Raw genomic sequence first — 16666 nt, 5'->3', positions numbered from 1 at the left:
CTTAACGCGTAGGACACACCGAGTTCTTAGCGTAGAAACAAATACGTCAGAATAGGTGTGCATAAGCTCCGAAAAAATTCAGGAGTTTTATTGGTCAGCAGATTGATTCTTTCTCGACATTTTCGTCTCGTATCGGTTTACGCATATCTTCGTGAGGCACAAAACTATTACGCTCGGAATAAATAACAGCCATGCGGCTACGTTCAGGCAGAGCCGAGCAGCGTTCCCGTTACTTCACCATACCCTTCGGGGACCACGCAACTCCAATTGACAAATCCACGATCATCAGATGGTGGTGGCTAATTTTTCCTCTATCGCTGCTCGCGAAAATTAACTCACCGACCAATATATCTGATATCAACCTTAGGCCAGCTCGCGATGGCTTCTCGCGCATCTTCTGTGCTTTGTTTAATTTCACAGTGCACAATAAAATAATTCTCTATTATATCATAAATTTATATTTTTTTAACATTTTTTCATAGTTTTTCATTAAAAATAAAGTATTTATTTTATAAAAAAAACACTACATTCTTTGTACTTGCTACATGATCCCGCCTTAAGGCGGTGACCCAGAAGGCTACCCTGGGGAGCCCAGACGTCCTCCAAATTGAAAACAGACATCGAATTCGGTCTTTTCATCCTCGAATTAGACTAGTCTAATTTTTCCAACTGAATTAAACATCTATGCACTAGAGGGTTAATCCCCGTCATTAGTCACGCATCGTACGTAATCGATATACCTCGCGAATCCCCATTCATTCTACCTCGATCATTGTATTCTATGCGAATAAGTATGCTACATCTGTTCAAAAGAGTTTTTCCAAGAAATGGCCGTTTATTGATTTACGCTGTTTGTGGTTGAAGAGGGAAATATCATCCCCGGGAAACGGAATTTGTGAAAAGGTAACATTGTTGGTTTTGTCAAAAATACGGCATAGTTGAGGCGCATGAAGCGTTACCTCGATGCACCTGTTCTCGTTGCGCCGCGAACGATATAAAAGACTTTGCACGAAAAGTGGATTCTCCTCTTCAGCTTTCGCGAGCACATTCAGCGGGTATTTGCCGGCAGGAAGTTGCCGAAAGAAACGTCGACGCAGCGACGACCCCCGGCTAATGACAGCGTTAATTACTTCGTCTATCTTGCACCCATTAATTACAGCACGGTGCAACTGACTTTTCCTGGAAATCTACGCGGTCCTAGCCGCGGCGACCACCGGCAACTAGTAAAACACGAGCAGCCCCGAATATTCTCGACCTGCAGCGTGCTCGGCAGACTGGGGTATAACAAAATTTCCACCTCTTGGCTAACAGGATTAGCTTGCCGAGCTGAAAGTAAACCGATCGTGGTGCATATTTTTCCCGCAAAAAAAGGAACAAAGAAAAAAAAAGAAAATAGAAGAACGGTAACCGTTTTTTCGATGCTCGCGATTCAACCTAGAACGCCCGCTCATCGAAGCCGTTTCGATGTTCGACTCCGCGGGAAAACTGGGTCGTTTCGACGTTTAACGACTTTCAAGTAATTCTTCGCGCGAAGCGGCTCCTGCCAATCGGCATGCTATACCTCTGCCTAACGGAATAGCGGAAATATAACACCGACCATCCACGTTTCGTGAAAGCTGCTTGTTTTGATTCACCGTCCACCAACTATCGATCGACAACGGCTGGCTGGATGCACCGACGATAACTAGCGTACGCGTCAGTTAGCCGCGGTGCAACGGGCGGTATTCAAGTAGTCGATGAAATCGACTATCTTCGGTTCCCTCAGGCGTGGAATCATGGGTGGAGCGGTCCAAGCGCGGTGTTGTTGCTGTTGCTGCGGCTGCTGTTGCTGCTGTTTCATCCAACTGTTCACCTTCTTCTTCTTGTCCCGCTTTCGCGGATGCTCTTGCAGCGTTATCGACTTGCCGAACACGAAGAGGCAAGGGCCGAGATAAGGTCGGAAGTCGGGTATATTTTGCTTGTAGACAAGGCTGAATCCGCCCGTGTCGGCGTCCGGGTTCACTGGCACATCCATTATCACTGGAACGAATTGAAAATCAGCAGCATAACGAACGATTTGCTCCTCGCTTTCCTTCCACCTTATCCCCATCCCCTTTTCCAAACCTACAGCTTGCCATTCTCCCTTTGCGCGAATGACCTCCTGTTTTCTTTATTGGAATACTCTAAGCACATTCGCTGCGCAATCAATCTACCTCTCCTCCTTGCTCACTGAGCTTCCCTGCTACAAGCTGGTGCTCGTCATAGCGAATCGTTGCTTTATTCAACTCAGTGAAAGGACTAAGGACGGTCAACTAATTTCTGTTCACGAGCGAACCCTTTTACCAGTAGATTTTGTATTAGCCGCGCCAATTGACGAATCAACGATTCGTTTGGCGGAGAAATAATGTTCTGGGATTGAATAAAAAAAAAGAAGAAGAAAATGCAAAGGCTTTCGGCTCGACCTAGATTAGACCAGGGAGAATTAAGGTCGTTTCGTTCGAAGCGTCAGCGGACAGAAAGAGTCGTAGGTTGGGCCCACTCGATCCGTATTCTCGTCGAGCAAACTTGTTTAATCAGAGACCAGGAAGCCTGTATTCGATACTAGACGATTTCAAAAGCTCGTTCGAGTGTTCACAAGGAGGCAGAACGTACTGTCCGTTGTCTTGCCCCGACCTCCGCTCTCGGAAACTTTCTCCCGCAGCCCCGGCTCCTGACAACTTCCTTCTGTCTACGATCCCCTATAGATGGCAGTTTGCTAACCTTTAACCAAGCTCTGCAGGACACTGGAATAGAGGCGCTTGGTAATTCTCGAGCTGGGCGGGTGCATCCGGGGATTCGTGTTGATCTCGATCAACCAGACGGAAAGGTCCTCCATCACCACGAAATCAGCCCCGTACAGCTCGAAGCTGCATCGCCGCCTGTCCATCTGCTCCTGGGAGGCCAGCATCGTCAGAACTATAGCTTCTGACATTTTCGGGTAGATCTGGCCGTAATAGGGCTCCCCTTCGTATCCCACTTGCCTACCAAATGCACGGACGCGTTACACAATCTATTTCGAAAGGAAACTCTACAGTCTACGCAAGTCTCCAGCGCTTTGATTAACAACGAGTTTTTGCGATTTAAGGTAATTTATCGAATTCCGAGCTATCTGGTTTGTCTTGCCCATTAGAAACGTTGTCGGTTCGGCGCGAAGTAAAGCAAGAGCAAAAACCAGAACTTAAGGCAAAAACTGCGAAAAGAATAGTTGTTATCGAGATCGGAATGACGGTAGGGCGCGGGTGGCAGGGAGACAGCCGATTACGCGATAAGAAAGTACACAGGTCCTGAGCATATTTGCGCACCGGACCTATCAATCTCGAGATCCGCAAGGGCTATCGACCGTAACGAACGGATAACCGAAACTTCTCCTATAACGAATAGACCGGTCGAGGGATTACTTTAAATATTCGTTCAGCTTCTCGCAGTCCCATCCCTGATCGCGAAGCGATTTTACGACTTCCTCCGTATTTCCACGTTTCCTCCTTCTCCGCCTCTCCTCGTCGTACTTCTCCTGAATGGCGGTATTGCAGATATGAATCGCTTCGTGATAAGTTGAGAAAGTGTAGGGCTTCGAGCTGAACCGAAGTAGTCCTTCCCTGATGGAAAAGGACAGGAAAGGATCGGGAAAATTCCTTGATGGAATCTAGCCGAATCTCTGCCGGAGAAATGCTTTCAAGAAACATTCGAAGGTGCTTCCCTTCAAAGGATCTTTTCAAAGAATTGCCCCTCGGAGCGCGTTTAATAAGATCAGCTGTTATTCCCATTTATTTCTGGGTCGATCTGCTCTTAATTGCACCGGCTACTTTGTAAATCGAGAATTTCAATCTTCGATCTCGCTAAGTAATGACCGCTTGACTATTTATTACACCAGAAGGACGAGGAGTTGTGGAAATAAGATTGATCGTAATTACTTGAACGTCCATATTGTCATGGGAAACGTATTGGTGACCAAATACCATTGCCTTATGTCGAACTTCGTGTCATGAATCAGTAAAGGGCGTTCTGAAATCAGACGTTGTAGAGATGCAGCGGGGACGCGAAATCGCGAAGAGCGAGTCAAGGTTTGAAAGGAAGGAATAATTTACGTGCCGACGTATTTTTGAACGATGAAGTAGTCCTTCGGTCTGCTCTTCACCTTTCGGAATATGTCCTTCAAGCTATGGGATATGCTGATACCTGTGCCGCAGCAAAGTTCACTCGGCTTCAGGATCCAAATGTTCCGCATCCCGTTCAGCTCGTACTGCGGATCGAGCTCCTTCAACTTCGATAGGGTCGAATTTGCTGCTTCGTAATACTTCTGCGGAATATACCGTCCCGATGAGAGCAGTGGAACGTGAAACTTTTTTACCCAATAAATCAAGTTAACTGATTTACGAGAAAAGTATTGTAAAAAGTGAAGAAGAATTAGCTGAAGTGTTTCCGAAGGGATGTAACATCGCGAACTCAGAGTAATCAGCTCGAGGCAAGATTAATCTCGGAGAGTAAGCGCATCATCTTTAACTTTGTAACTTGCTGTTTAAGATGTAATAGTAGTGGAAGATGGAAACCAGGGGAAAGCGAATCGGCGCACTTATACATACCTGCAGCTGCTCGTCACTTTTCTCCGATGTATTTTCGATTCCACCCCCATTGTGGACAGCCGCGGTGTAATCGTCTAAAAACAAATTCCATTCCTCTTCGGAAAGCTCGGTGACAAAGTCTTCATCTATGTTCTGGTGGTTTGCGCAAGCAATAAATTCCTCGCAGCGTTTTATGGCGAATTCCAGGCGACTCATTGGAATCGTGCGCTGCCCGAGGTCCACCGTGTCCTGGTCATCCTGCATTCTTTGTACGAACCACTTCAACAGGCCAGCGGTAGCGGTCAGGCGAAAATCCTCGAGGAAAGCTTTCGGCTCTCTGCTGAGGTTGTAACTTCGAGGGAATAGCACGCCCGACACGTCCCTCTCGTACAACCAGTGAGCTTCTTCCAGCAAACGAGCCATTCCTAGCTACATTATTTGAAATCGCAAATATTTCACCGGCTTCTTATCCAGTAGAAAAGATAAAAAAAAAAGTGCAAGCAGAACCGCGTAACTCTCTTCCACTACAATTATTCTCCCATTCTATTAGAAGTACCATCTAAATCTTTTTCATCCCGCAGTTCCTGCTTATTACGCGGTTAAGGGTGGAGCCCTATTTAGGACGCTAGGAATAAGGTGATTCTTGGGAATTTTTTTCTGAGAAACTGTTAAGCGGATCTTTTCCAAACTTTCAGAGTATTTTAGTTCACATTCCGACAATACAAATTAATTTTTTCGTTACAAAGTGTTCGGTAGAAATGGAGATATACGGACACGTTCGTTAGGACTCGCGCGCCGGAGTTGCAAATTTGCGATTGTAATGGTGGCCCCAATTCTTCCCTGAAATAAAAAACCAAGGATTTTCTTATTTATAGTACAATTACATTGTCGATGAGCCTAACAAACTGGAAAAAAGTTAGAAGTTGGGAAATTGGTGGGACGTGAAAGAAAAAGTTACGATTCTGCTCCAAGATATTTTGTACTATTTATGGAAAAAGACTTGTTCAATTCAATTTATTTATCAAAGTTATAGGTCCATCGACAATGTAATTTTACTAGAAATAAGAAAAACCTTGGTTTTCTTATTTCATGGAAGAACTTGGGCCACCATTACAATCGCAAATTTGCAACTCCGGCGCGCTAGTCCTAACGAACGTGTTCCTATATCTCCATTTCTACCGAACACTTTGTAACGGAAAAATTAATTTCTATTGTTTGAATATGAACTAAAATACCCTGAAAGTTTGGAAAAGATCCGCTTAACAGTTTCTTAGGAAAAAAATCCCAAGAATCACCTTATTCCTAGCGTCCTAAATAGGGCTTCCCCCTTAAGTCTCTGCACGAAGGCTTCCGTCGAGCTTAGAATTGAGTTGAAGTTCACAAAACAAGGCAATCACGTTCACCTTGGAAGTGTAAACGGATGGTTTTTGGTATCTATTGAGAATCGTGTTACTGCTCAGGCCGCGGTGCCAATCCACAAAGTCGTTTCGGCAGTCCCATATAAAGTCGGGCGATTTGTGACGTAGTAAAGCGAAAATCACCGCTTTCTCGTTTAACGTCCCGTCCTGCTGGGTCAGATCGCCTAATGACCTTGCCTCTAAGCTGGCTACGCTAGCTGAAAATTAACCAGACAGATTAGCCAATGGAAGCTTTAGAGTTTATGTAAAAGTTGTCGCAAGAGCAAAGTATTGATCAAAGGTCCACTGCAGGTAGGATACTCTTTTATTTGGCCATCTTATCGGAGTTTATGTGGTTAATCTTTAATCAGAGAGAGAGAGAGAGTAGGAAATAAAGGAGAAAAAAAAATTTTAATTAAGGGAGCAAAGGAGACTAACCGTACGGTAGAGTTCTTGTTTTTGTGGCTTCGTATTTCTGCACCCAACCTCTTCTCTCTAGAGCTTCTTTCAATTTTGGCACCTCGCCGCGTATCAAAAATATTTTATGCCTCTGAAAAGCGGTAATACGCTCTCGCAAATATTCTTTTCAACACTTGAGATTTTTATGCGAAAAATATTCCTGACACTTTCAACGTTTTTCAACTACCAAAGAATCTTACGCTTCTCTGGGCGATGAATTTTCCGTCTGTATAAAAACAAAAAGGTATTGCAAAGTAACGCGAAACGCGCGCGTTACCTTCACAGCTCTAGCGACTCTCGCCTTAATTCTTTGATAAGCCTCCTTCCTGATCCAGTGGGCTCTGCAGCAGTCCTCATCTTTGAGGATGACGCTGGTGTAGTTTACGGTCGCGTCAGTGTCGTGCTTGTCAAAGGTCTCTCGAGGACAGCAGGAACACGTGTCCATGTACGATTTCGGGAACGCGCCACAGTCAAGCTGCGGCAGACTGTTAACAGCGTTGATCTCATTGTCCTCCGTGTCCGGAAGTGGCCATTTCGGGTTCATTCTCGCCCAGTCTGCGCGATTGTACGGATTCATCGGGCTCTCCTTCTTTTCCAGACTGATCAAAGGAGCCACTTTGCAGCCGGATTGGCTCGCTTTATCTTCATTCCTGGTGACCGTTATCGTGGTATCTTTCGTGGCCTTAATGTCCCTTGACCGGCGAAGGTGAAACGTTCTAATTTATTACGCGATATCCACTGAATTTCATTCCTCTTCTTAATCGATGATCGGCTAACCATCGCCTTAAATCCGAGACCGTAATTCATTCGAAAGAACGCACGTACCTTAGGTCGAGCGGCAAATCCATAATTGTACCAACGGGTGGGTCTGTTGCAAATAATTCAATGACCTGTCGAATCTGTCGTATTACTTTATGTCAATATCCTAAATAAGACAGAAAATCGCTGTTAGTTGATGGAAATTATGTTAAAATTCGGAGAAAAAAAAACACGAATTATTTCCGTCGACGCGGTCACGCTGGGAGCATCTAAGATCAAAAGCCAGATGTTGGCAAACGTTCAGGACGGGGATAAAAAGTATGGTATGAACGATGAAAAAGAAAGTGCGACGTGGTGAAATTGTAGTAGGTGGAACGCCTGGAGCGATGCAAATATTTATCGATGTTCTTACACACTGAGCCCTTAATGGATGAAGTGGGAAAGGCTAAATCGATCAAGCCGCTTGCTTAACCTGACCACCTTATTGTCTAGCATGCTTAATCACCCAAGTGATTAACTCTCTGTGCAGGGAACTTTAGAGACACCGGTTTTTATCGTTATTAAAACGAACGCTACTAAATTCACTCTAAGTTTTCTCACGTTCTTGATTCACGAGTCAAGCACGTGCTGTACCAACGAAAAACTGTTGCACCGTTACAGTAGGGATGTTACGCAACAGTACTTGTTATACAACATATACTTGTTTCCTAAGAAGCGAAATATATTCTTCGGGTACCATACTTGCCATATTTGGTCCTATTTGTTGAATAGGTGACGAGCAATTTTGGGAGCACGAACTTCGCTACATCGTTCGAGGAATGACGTCATCGGAGTTCTCCCTGTCGTGGAAATGGTTGGCGGAAGTTTGCAAAAATCGCACGGCCGTACGCTGCTTAAGTCTCTGTAGAGAACGTTTTGCTAAAGTTTTATCAGTCCGCGAGGTTCGACCGGGGGCTTCCTCATTGATGTCTTTGAATCGTCATTCCTCGAGTTCAGTGAAAGCCTTTTACGATAGTCCGGGGCACACGGTTTAAACCCACAATTTATTTCATGGTTCTTTTACTCCGAATATTTTAGATATCTGCAGTTTATGGATTTTCCCCGATGTTTCGTTGGACGGCCATGTTCCGTTGACTCGATCGTCTATTTTCTTCCTCCATCTAAATGACTATGCATGCGCCACTAACTTCAAAGGAACGTTACGTTGTTTATTTATAATCTTCCAACTTCCAACCTCGCGTGCATTTCACAGGCTGCGCCTAAAAATATTATTCTGAATGGAAAGCAAAAAAATACAGCGATACCTGTGCAAAAGAAAAACAAAAACTGCACCAAGAGTGAAATATGCTTGCGTGCAAATATATATATGTTTATTTATAGAATGCGTGGAGTATACATGTATAGGAAGATCATATCCGCGAATTTCAATACCGTCGATGCAGTGAAATATTTCGGAGATCGCTATCGTTGATACAGCAGAATTCAGTACACTCGTACTGTCAACAGTTGGACCTGTCAAGTGTTTCCGTATGCTCGCATCGTATCCACGTATTAGTAAATATGTGGATACAGCTCGCCATTATATTTTACGATACCATTTCTGTCGATTCCATCGTTGCTTTTCCGATAAACGACAAGGAATGAGTTCTCCTAACCAGTTAAGTCTTGTGCCCATAGTTGAACGACACACGACACGCTATATTTCGGAAAATCCGTTCTGTTTAACTAGAAGCACGGGGTTTCCCACGGATGGTGGAAATCGTGTCAGCGGAACGCGCTTTCGATCCGACTTGCCGCAGCAGCGGATGGGTTAACTAGCTAAGTAACCGCGCCCAGTGCACTCTCTAATCACCAAAGGCACCGGGCATGCTTTTTAACTTTCCATCATCAATTACATCCTTATTCGCATAGAAGCCTCTATTAGACCCTGCATTATTCTAATTACGAAGGAACCATTTCAAATACATTGATTAAGATCAAGAGAGATCGGGTTATTCCCCTTTCATCTTGGCCCAGCACATTAATTTGTACGAATATTATTCCCGAATCAAATGAATTTACGATTCATTCTGAAAATACAATAGGTACTGAACAATTTTCGTTTCTTGATTCAACTGTCCAATAAAGATAATAATGGAAATTGATGCATTGTCAGCGACAAGTTGTGCATCCAACAAAGCGATGTGGGTCCTCTCGTTCAGAAACGATCGGAATCTCTAAAACAATACGATCGTTATGTGTTTGGCTACGCAATGTGCCAATGCATCGCGCCATGAAACCTTTTCAAAGGAATATTTTCATCAGCTTCCAATTGCTTTTAAAGGGATGAAATTTTTTAATGCGACGCACAACGGCGGGTGAACAGACACGGTTAGAAAAATGTTATAGCTGCGGCTGGTGGAAAGCTGCAAGAATACCCCTCCTCTGATGGAAATACTTTCAAGAGACCGCGAGCGTTCCCAAACAATGCGCGTCAACTGCGAGAACTTTTTCGATCCAACAAATTTTTTTCTCCGCGACAAATTCCGCCCGGGCGAAAGCATAAAACTTTGCTCGGGGCGGCATTTATATACTTCGGAACGGCATTCAACTACGTTCGACGAGTGGACGAAATAAGAAATGAATTCGCACTGACTTACTCGCTCACCCCGAGGGTGTACGTTCCTTCTACGAATGGGGACATTCTTATAAAAGGCAGTGCATACTTATTCCATCTACTGTAAACCTCTTATCCAATCGTGTACCCTCGAAGGAGGGATGAGTTAGGAAGTTTGCATGAAAGTTTACCCTGTAAACTAGTTTTCCGGAGCTGGAACTTGGAGCGGGCCGACTACTTACCGTGCCGTGTAAATGGTAAACAGCCGTTGACGCGACATCGCCGTGCGAATTCATCTGTCCAACCCAATTAACACTTAGCGGGGTGGAAAAAAAAAGCAAGGCATTATGCAAAATCGCGCGTGTCGCGGCGCAGCTGCTAAGTAACAGTTTGCCTACGGTGCTTCGCGCCGCCCGCGAATAGACTCGCAGTGGTATAAATCTCATCGCCGAGGTAATCTTGTTTGAAAACGCTAGAGTACTTTCGCACTTGTATCCTAGCCCTTGTAGAACTTGCAGGATGCGTTTTCGAGGGAGAAACAAGTTACGAAGTTTGTCGGTTAAGTTCATGGTGTTGCAAAGGGTGGCGTATCCTCGTCTCGCCGCGCCCCACCTTAAACTTCGCTCGTCTTTTCTTCTCTTCCCTACTGTGCCCTGCTCTGATCTGCCCCGCTATGTTGCGCACGCTGGGAAAAGCTTCTCGCTCGGCATGCAAAAGATTCCGAAGCTGCCGTTGTCGCGGTACATGCCATCTGTTGAAATATTCGATGCGTATTCTTTAGAAGACACCCACTGGAAGTAAAGGATTAGTAATTAGCTGAGCGCTGCTCGAAGATAGCGGGCCGAGAACCGCAACATGACGATGTATACGGGTTGGTTTACATAAGGGATACAATTTTAGCAAGAACACGATATTCGACTCGGTGTTCTCGAACGTTGCCGGTTTAAGGCGAAACTTTATAGCGTTACTATCCCGTATAATGGAATTATCGGATTATCCTATCGGCTATTTGAGAGAATGGTCACTGTTCCGCGGAGAAGTCTACTAATTGTGGCTGGGCAGCGTTGCTTTTCGCACGTGTGTAAGTGGAACTGAATGATGGCAATTTGAGGCACCGTTAACAGTCCAAAATTTCTATTACTGCCGCGTCGTTGATAATACTTTGGACGCCAATCGTTTTATTCAATTCATATACCGTGCTTCAGGCATTGCTCCGAAATTGATTATCGTCTCAAAGAGAGATATTACTTTATTCCGTCTGATATCTGAATTTCCCCGATCCGGCTGTTACGCGGACAATCAGTGGCACAGAACGTTACGTATTGTAGCGTGGATGGCCGAATTTTATTCAGAGAGGCCATCGTCGTGGATGTTTTTCAAAGGGAGAGATACTGTATTACAGATTGCACCGTCGAAGAGAACGGGTATCCGCGCCAAACGTTATGTCGCGGAAAGGGACCTTTGTGCAATTTAAAGCAAAGTCATGTATTACGTAGATTCTTCTTTGGGAACTATTTTTCTCCTGCTCTACTTCGCGTTCTGTTGCTCTACTTCCGCATAACATACGCGAATTCAAACGCAGGTAGTAAAGTTTCCATCTTGCGCGCTGTCTGTATTATCGCTGTATACATGCGTATTGTAGCGGAGGGACTTTCCATACTCTTCACGCGTTCAACGCTGGTGAATTTTACGCCCCCCACCCTTTCAAATTCCCTTGCTTTCACCTGACAGAATTCATTTCTTCACAGATTTCCCCGGTAATTTGACGCTCAACTAACTGTTAAACGGTTTTACCAAAGAGGATTAGACATTGAAGCTTCGAGCTTTAAAAAGGATTAAAATATCGCCGCTGTGGCATTGAAATTCGACTATTGACACGACCGGATTCTAAAGGTACCTGCGAGTAATCAATGCCCTAATCCGTGATCTCGTTTCCTTTTGTAGCTATTGAACGGTACCGTAAAATGGGGGAACATTGGCAGGTTTTTCATACATTTTGTTATATAATGTAAAAATTAAAATGTTTACAGTTGCTTTAAGTATCCTATCGTAACATTGCATGTTTCGAGATTGTACTACAAGTGTCAAAATGCATAAAATTTTTGTCATTTTCTTCTTCAATACATGTTAAATGCCAGCCGGTACGGGGTAACATTGGCACGTCATATAAATAGCAGTAACAGGTTAAGTTTTACTATTCTGAAGTCAGTGAAGACTGATTCAGACACGTCCAGTAGTTTAGTCGATTAGCAAATAATTTAATCATTTTTCGTGCGTGGATATTAAAATTTAGTCGAGTAGTTTAACAAAACAATCGTAAATTACTAAATTACTCGCTACTCGACTAAATTACTGGACCTGTCGGTTCCAACGTTGACACTTAAATTTGTTTATTTTATTTTATTTTTTACATCTTAACTAAAATCTAATCGTCATCCAGACAGACTGGGCATTCGTAAGAAATTGTTTCGGTTCCTCGATTACAAGTTCCGCGGACCCACTGACGAAACGTTATGCATTGCACCCAGTCAGGTCCTTTATATGTTTCCCATTTACAAAAACATATTTTGCAGACATTATCATCTATTATATTAATAGTTCCATTTATAATGTCATGCAAGCCAGATGTAGATGGTATAGAAATGTTGATGTCTTCGAGGTGTGACGATTCTCTTCTAATAAGTGCCTTTCCTGGGATTATTTTTTGTTTTTTAAGTAACGGATATTTACTCCTCTTTTATCGAGATATTTTTTAACCATTACTTTCATGTCAAATGGGTTTAAAGGATAACCCCATGTAGCCACCGCCAACATTGTATTTACTATAACTTTTTCTTCATCAGCGCTTAAAGTAGTTGGATGCCCCACACGCTTGGTACAAGAACGTTTCAAATGGTTTTGAATAGCACCTCTACTTATATTATATTTTTCACTAGCTTGCTGTTGAGACATTCCAGTTCTAACATCAGCTAAAGCTTTATCAAGATCGGAATCTATAAATGCTTTATACTACGCTGTATAAGATCTAGGTATTATTGCGATCTAATGTTATTAATAATATAATGTATAACGTAACAAAGTTACCTATTTGACAGGCGATTATTGGATATCTAACCGCAAACGTTGAAACAATTGAGTACCTAAAATCTCGATCTCGAATGCGACTTTATATGTTCATGCGTATAGTTGCCAATGTAACCCCGGCATGTGCCAATGTTATCCCCTGCTGCCAATGTTCCCCCATTTTACGGTATGAAGTTGTTGGGTGCATTCCTCGGAATGTACGACTCGGCAAAGTTTCGACGTTTGCCCGTTTGTAGCGTGGTCACGTATTCGAAACGCGTGATCAGCTCGTCGCTACTGTGCTAAGTAAAGTTTCCACAATCAATGCTCATACTAGTAAACCTGTAAAGCAATTCCCGAGGTATCACAAGAATTCCGCCACGTGAATTCCCGTTCCCTTCAGTGTGATCATTTAAAGCTCGACCAGGAGTTCCGAAAACAAGTACGGCGAAAGGGGTAAAAAGGTAAGGTAATGATTTTTCCACTTGCAAGAAATATCGTCCTTTTCGTGTTCCCGACAGAAGCACTTCTTCTCTTATCTAGAGCCGTTTCTTGCCCGAAGTGGCTAATTACGTGAGAAAAACATACTCTTCGCCCTCTTCTCCGCTCCTCCCGTTGTCTGCCGCGAAAGTAAGCACTACTTTGTAACGATCCCATTTTAAGAACCGAGAAAACAAACGAGACGGCAATTATTCTTGTAATTCTAGCTTCTGCATTTCGTTTCGGATTGCCGGTGCCACGTGCTCCGGGCACAAATAACTTTCCATCTCGCGAGATTTCCTCCGGACGTTCCGCAGACAACGGGCCAAGACAAAAACAAGCCTCCGCAGTATCCCGTGCCCTCTGCAGCCTGCTATACGAAGAGGGATGTAACTGTTCCTCTCATTAGTGCCGTCTTAAGAGAATGTATTTAAGAAAAGTGTGCTCGAGTTTCTTAAGTAATATAAAATCTCCTGCTTCGGCTTGGATGGGTCGCCTCATTTTTAGGACAACTTGCAGCAACCTCTGTGATATTTAAACGCTCGCTCTCGAGTGTATTCTTCCGCGTTTTAAATTAGGCCGCGGCAAGGGACGTGCGTATAAAATCAGCGGTGACATAAGAAATGCATTGAAACTTCTCGTTTGTAGCAAGTGAAAGAGAACACCTGATTGATCAAATCAGGGGTTGAAAACAGTTATGATATCGGTTTCGGTTCTTAAAACAGTTACGAGAACCGAAATAATCTTGAAACAGTTACGAGTGAAAACGGTTCTGGCTTATTTCGGTTTCGGTTTCGGTTCTACAGAACCGAAATATATTATATCGGTTACGTAACGGTTATATATCGGTTATACAGTAAACTCTCGCTATGGGCTGGGCTCGTCTCCACCATGCGTAAGCGCCTTTTAAATTATGATTAAATAATAAATCTGTGAAGAATAAATTGATTCTCAAAAGTAGTTTGAAATAATTTTTTTTTTTAAGTTACGTTTAAGTTAAACCTTTATTAATGTGGGGTGCACCCTTAAGTGTCTAAAAATTTAAACAAAGTATAAATTGTGTATACACACCGAGATTGTTGCAGAGCAACTTCCAACTATACATCGCATTTTCATTCTGTCATCGCACGTTTTAAAATACTTACGAACAATGTCGCATTTCTTTCGGCCCATTATGTCGATGCGTTTTTAAATATCACTAATAACTATTGTACACTACGACTAATATTAATTTGACACTTAATTTAAACTATTGCTAACACTAACAGCAATAACTTTCCTAATATGTGCAAACGTACTACTAATTTTATATTAATTATTTGTCTCTTTTCAATACTTAATTTACAGATGCTTCATTTCAGCTTTTCCTGCATTTGTAATGGACACAAGGATAATTGAACTACCTTTTTGTGAATAATATTTATAAAGATATTTATTCAACTAAATTAAAGATATTGGAGATTCAACTGTTTCGAACTGGACTCCGTGACTGTGACTGGTGGCTTTTGAAATAGTAGTGCTCCTGAATAAGGGAATGCAATGGGGTTTCAAAGGTTTAGGAATGTAAGAGAGGGGATGACGGGATAGGGCAGAACTGCAGGATTTTGGGTAGGTGACGCATTAGCTAACACGACGAGGGGTCGCAGGGATGACGCACTGTTTACATTTACGCAGCAGTAGTTTACATGGCTCAAAAGTAGTTACTCCGAATCATGTTTGCAGAGATAGTCAGGTAAGTAAAGGGTCAGTACATTACACATTGATGGAGTTTTGAAAAGAGAGACACCAGATAGAGAGGCCCTGTGATACAAAGGCTTATAAACAAATCGAATTTCCATTAAAAAATTGTGACATTGATCGTAAATATTTTGGAACGTACTACGCATACCGGATGCATACCAGATGGGATACATTACTGTTATAAAACCGATATATAACCGTTACGGAACCGATGTAACAGAACCGTATCCGAAATCGATATAGCCAGAAATTTCGGTTCCTTGTAACAGTTATTTAGAATATCGGTTCTCCATAACTGTTTCAGTCAGAACCGATATACAACAGTTTGAAACAGTTGTTCTCGGAACCGTTTCAACCCCTGGATTAAATGCACATATTTGTTAATTAAATTAAACCTAGCACTCAGAAGCTCCCTGCATTTATTTAAATGTAAATATAGTATCGATTAAAAGCCGAATCGAATTCGATCACCTGCACGAAAACAACTAGAAAACAATTGGGTTTATTATATACTTAGTAATTATATTTACATTATAATATCCCTTGAATTGTTTCCTCGTTTATTGCAAGCGCATTTATTCCCTGTGCGCATGCACGTAGAACCAATATGCATAAACATAATGCGCTCGCTGTAGCTACGGACCTGAGACCCCCCGGAAGTTGGTCTGCGCATTCGCGATGCGCAATCCAAGTTCATATGCGATTGCATACCCCGCACACGAGTCTGAATTCTCCGAATTTTCACGATAAATAAAAAGGTTTCTTTTTATAGCGCATATAGCGATAAAACCGTGCAACGATGGACTCGCGATAGTTGAACGTACATATTTGTGTGCGCAACTGCTCGTCAGGCTCGGAAACAACAGTGTCGTGTGTCCCGGCGTTCCGCTGTGGCGCGAACCGAACAAGTGCTCAAAGTCATTTCTCAACGAAAAACGTCATGCAATACCGTTACATAAAACGAAGTTAATTACCGGCTCTTGGGGGCTTCCCTTGCTACTGTTTGGAAGAACCACTTTAACCCGCGGTCGCGAGTTTCATCAGGAAGTTTGGCTGGTCAAGAGTCATCGAAACAACCAACTGCAACTCTCACAGGTAAGCAAAGTAGTTCAATTATTTTGCTTCGTTTCGTTCAGAGTTTTGGCTGCTGCGATGCCGTAACAGGTGCCATTAACCCAATGTAATAGGGTTACCACTGTACCTATACACAGTAGCGATGGAGAAGGACAAGGGGGATTGAACGTTCCTCTTTAATATTGCATTCGGTCAACATTTACAAGCTAAGTAAGCTATTTGTATGGTCAACAGGTATAACTCGTTCGTAGCAAGTTCATCGATTCGTTGCTGAACAAACGGCCATGGAATATTTGCGTCCCTTCCCTTTAAACAAACTTATTTCTTCCATAAGCGGAGCTTATAAGAGGGTGCAAGTATTTCCGATTATTCGCCAGTCCCACGGTCATCGAACGATGAAATCGATACCAACTACTTGACAGGAGGGGAAAGCAATACCGCCGATTCAGAAACATCGAACCGTTATTACCTGCGCTACGTGTCGTTTGGGTCGATGTTTCTGAAGTTCTAATTTCGCGGAT

General features: G+C 43.1%; 1 protein-coding gene across 2 annotated transcripts; it reads right to left on the bottom strand.

Moving 5' to 3' along the window:
* Positions 1–703: 703 nt before the first annotated feature.
* Positions 704–7397, bottom strand: LOC143366902 (tubulin glycylase 3A). 2 transcript variants are annotated; one of them, XM_076808352.1, is made up of 10 exons: positions 7259–7397; positions 6711–7125; positions 6413–6524; positions 5981–6192; positions 4599–5006; positions 4108–4315; positions 3930–4020; positions 3417–3614; positions 2740–2999; positions 704–2019 (listed from the first exon to the last, which is right to left on the bottom strand). In XM_076808352.1, exons 1-10 carry the CDS (start codon positions 7279–7281, stop codon positions 1697–1699), a joined length of 2250 nt encoding a protein of 749 aa, XP_076664467.1. In that variant the 5' UTR covers positions 7282–7397; the 3' UTR covers positions 704–1696. The 2 variants fall into 2 exon arrangements, with proteins under 2 accessions (XP_076664467.1, XP_076664465.1); XM_076808350.1 differs by having other exon boundaries at positions 6711–7149; positions 7259–7391.
* Positions 7398–16666: the final 9269 nt, after the last annotated feature.

The sequence above is a fragment of the Andrena cerasifolii genome, chromosome 3 (genome assembly GCF_050908995.1).
Source record: "Andrena cerasifolii isolate SP2316 chromosome 3, iyAndCera1_principal, whole genome shotgun sequence".
NCBI lineage: Eukaryota > Metazoa > Arthropoda > Insecta > Hymenoptera > Andrenidae > Andrena > Andrena cerasifolii.
Note: the sequence above shows the minus strand (reverse complement) of the source record. Positions and strands in the feature narration are given on the sequence as shown.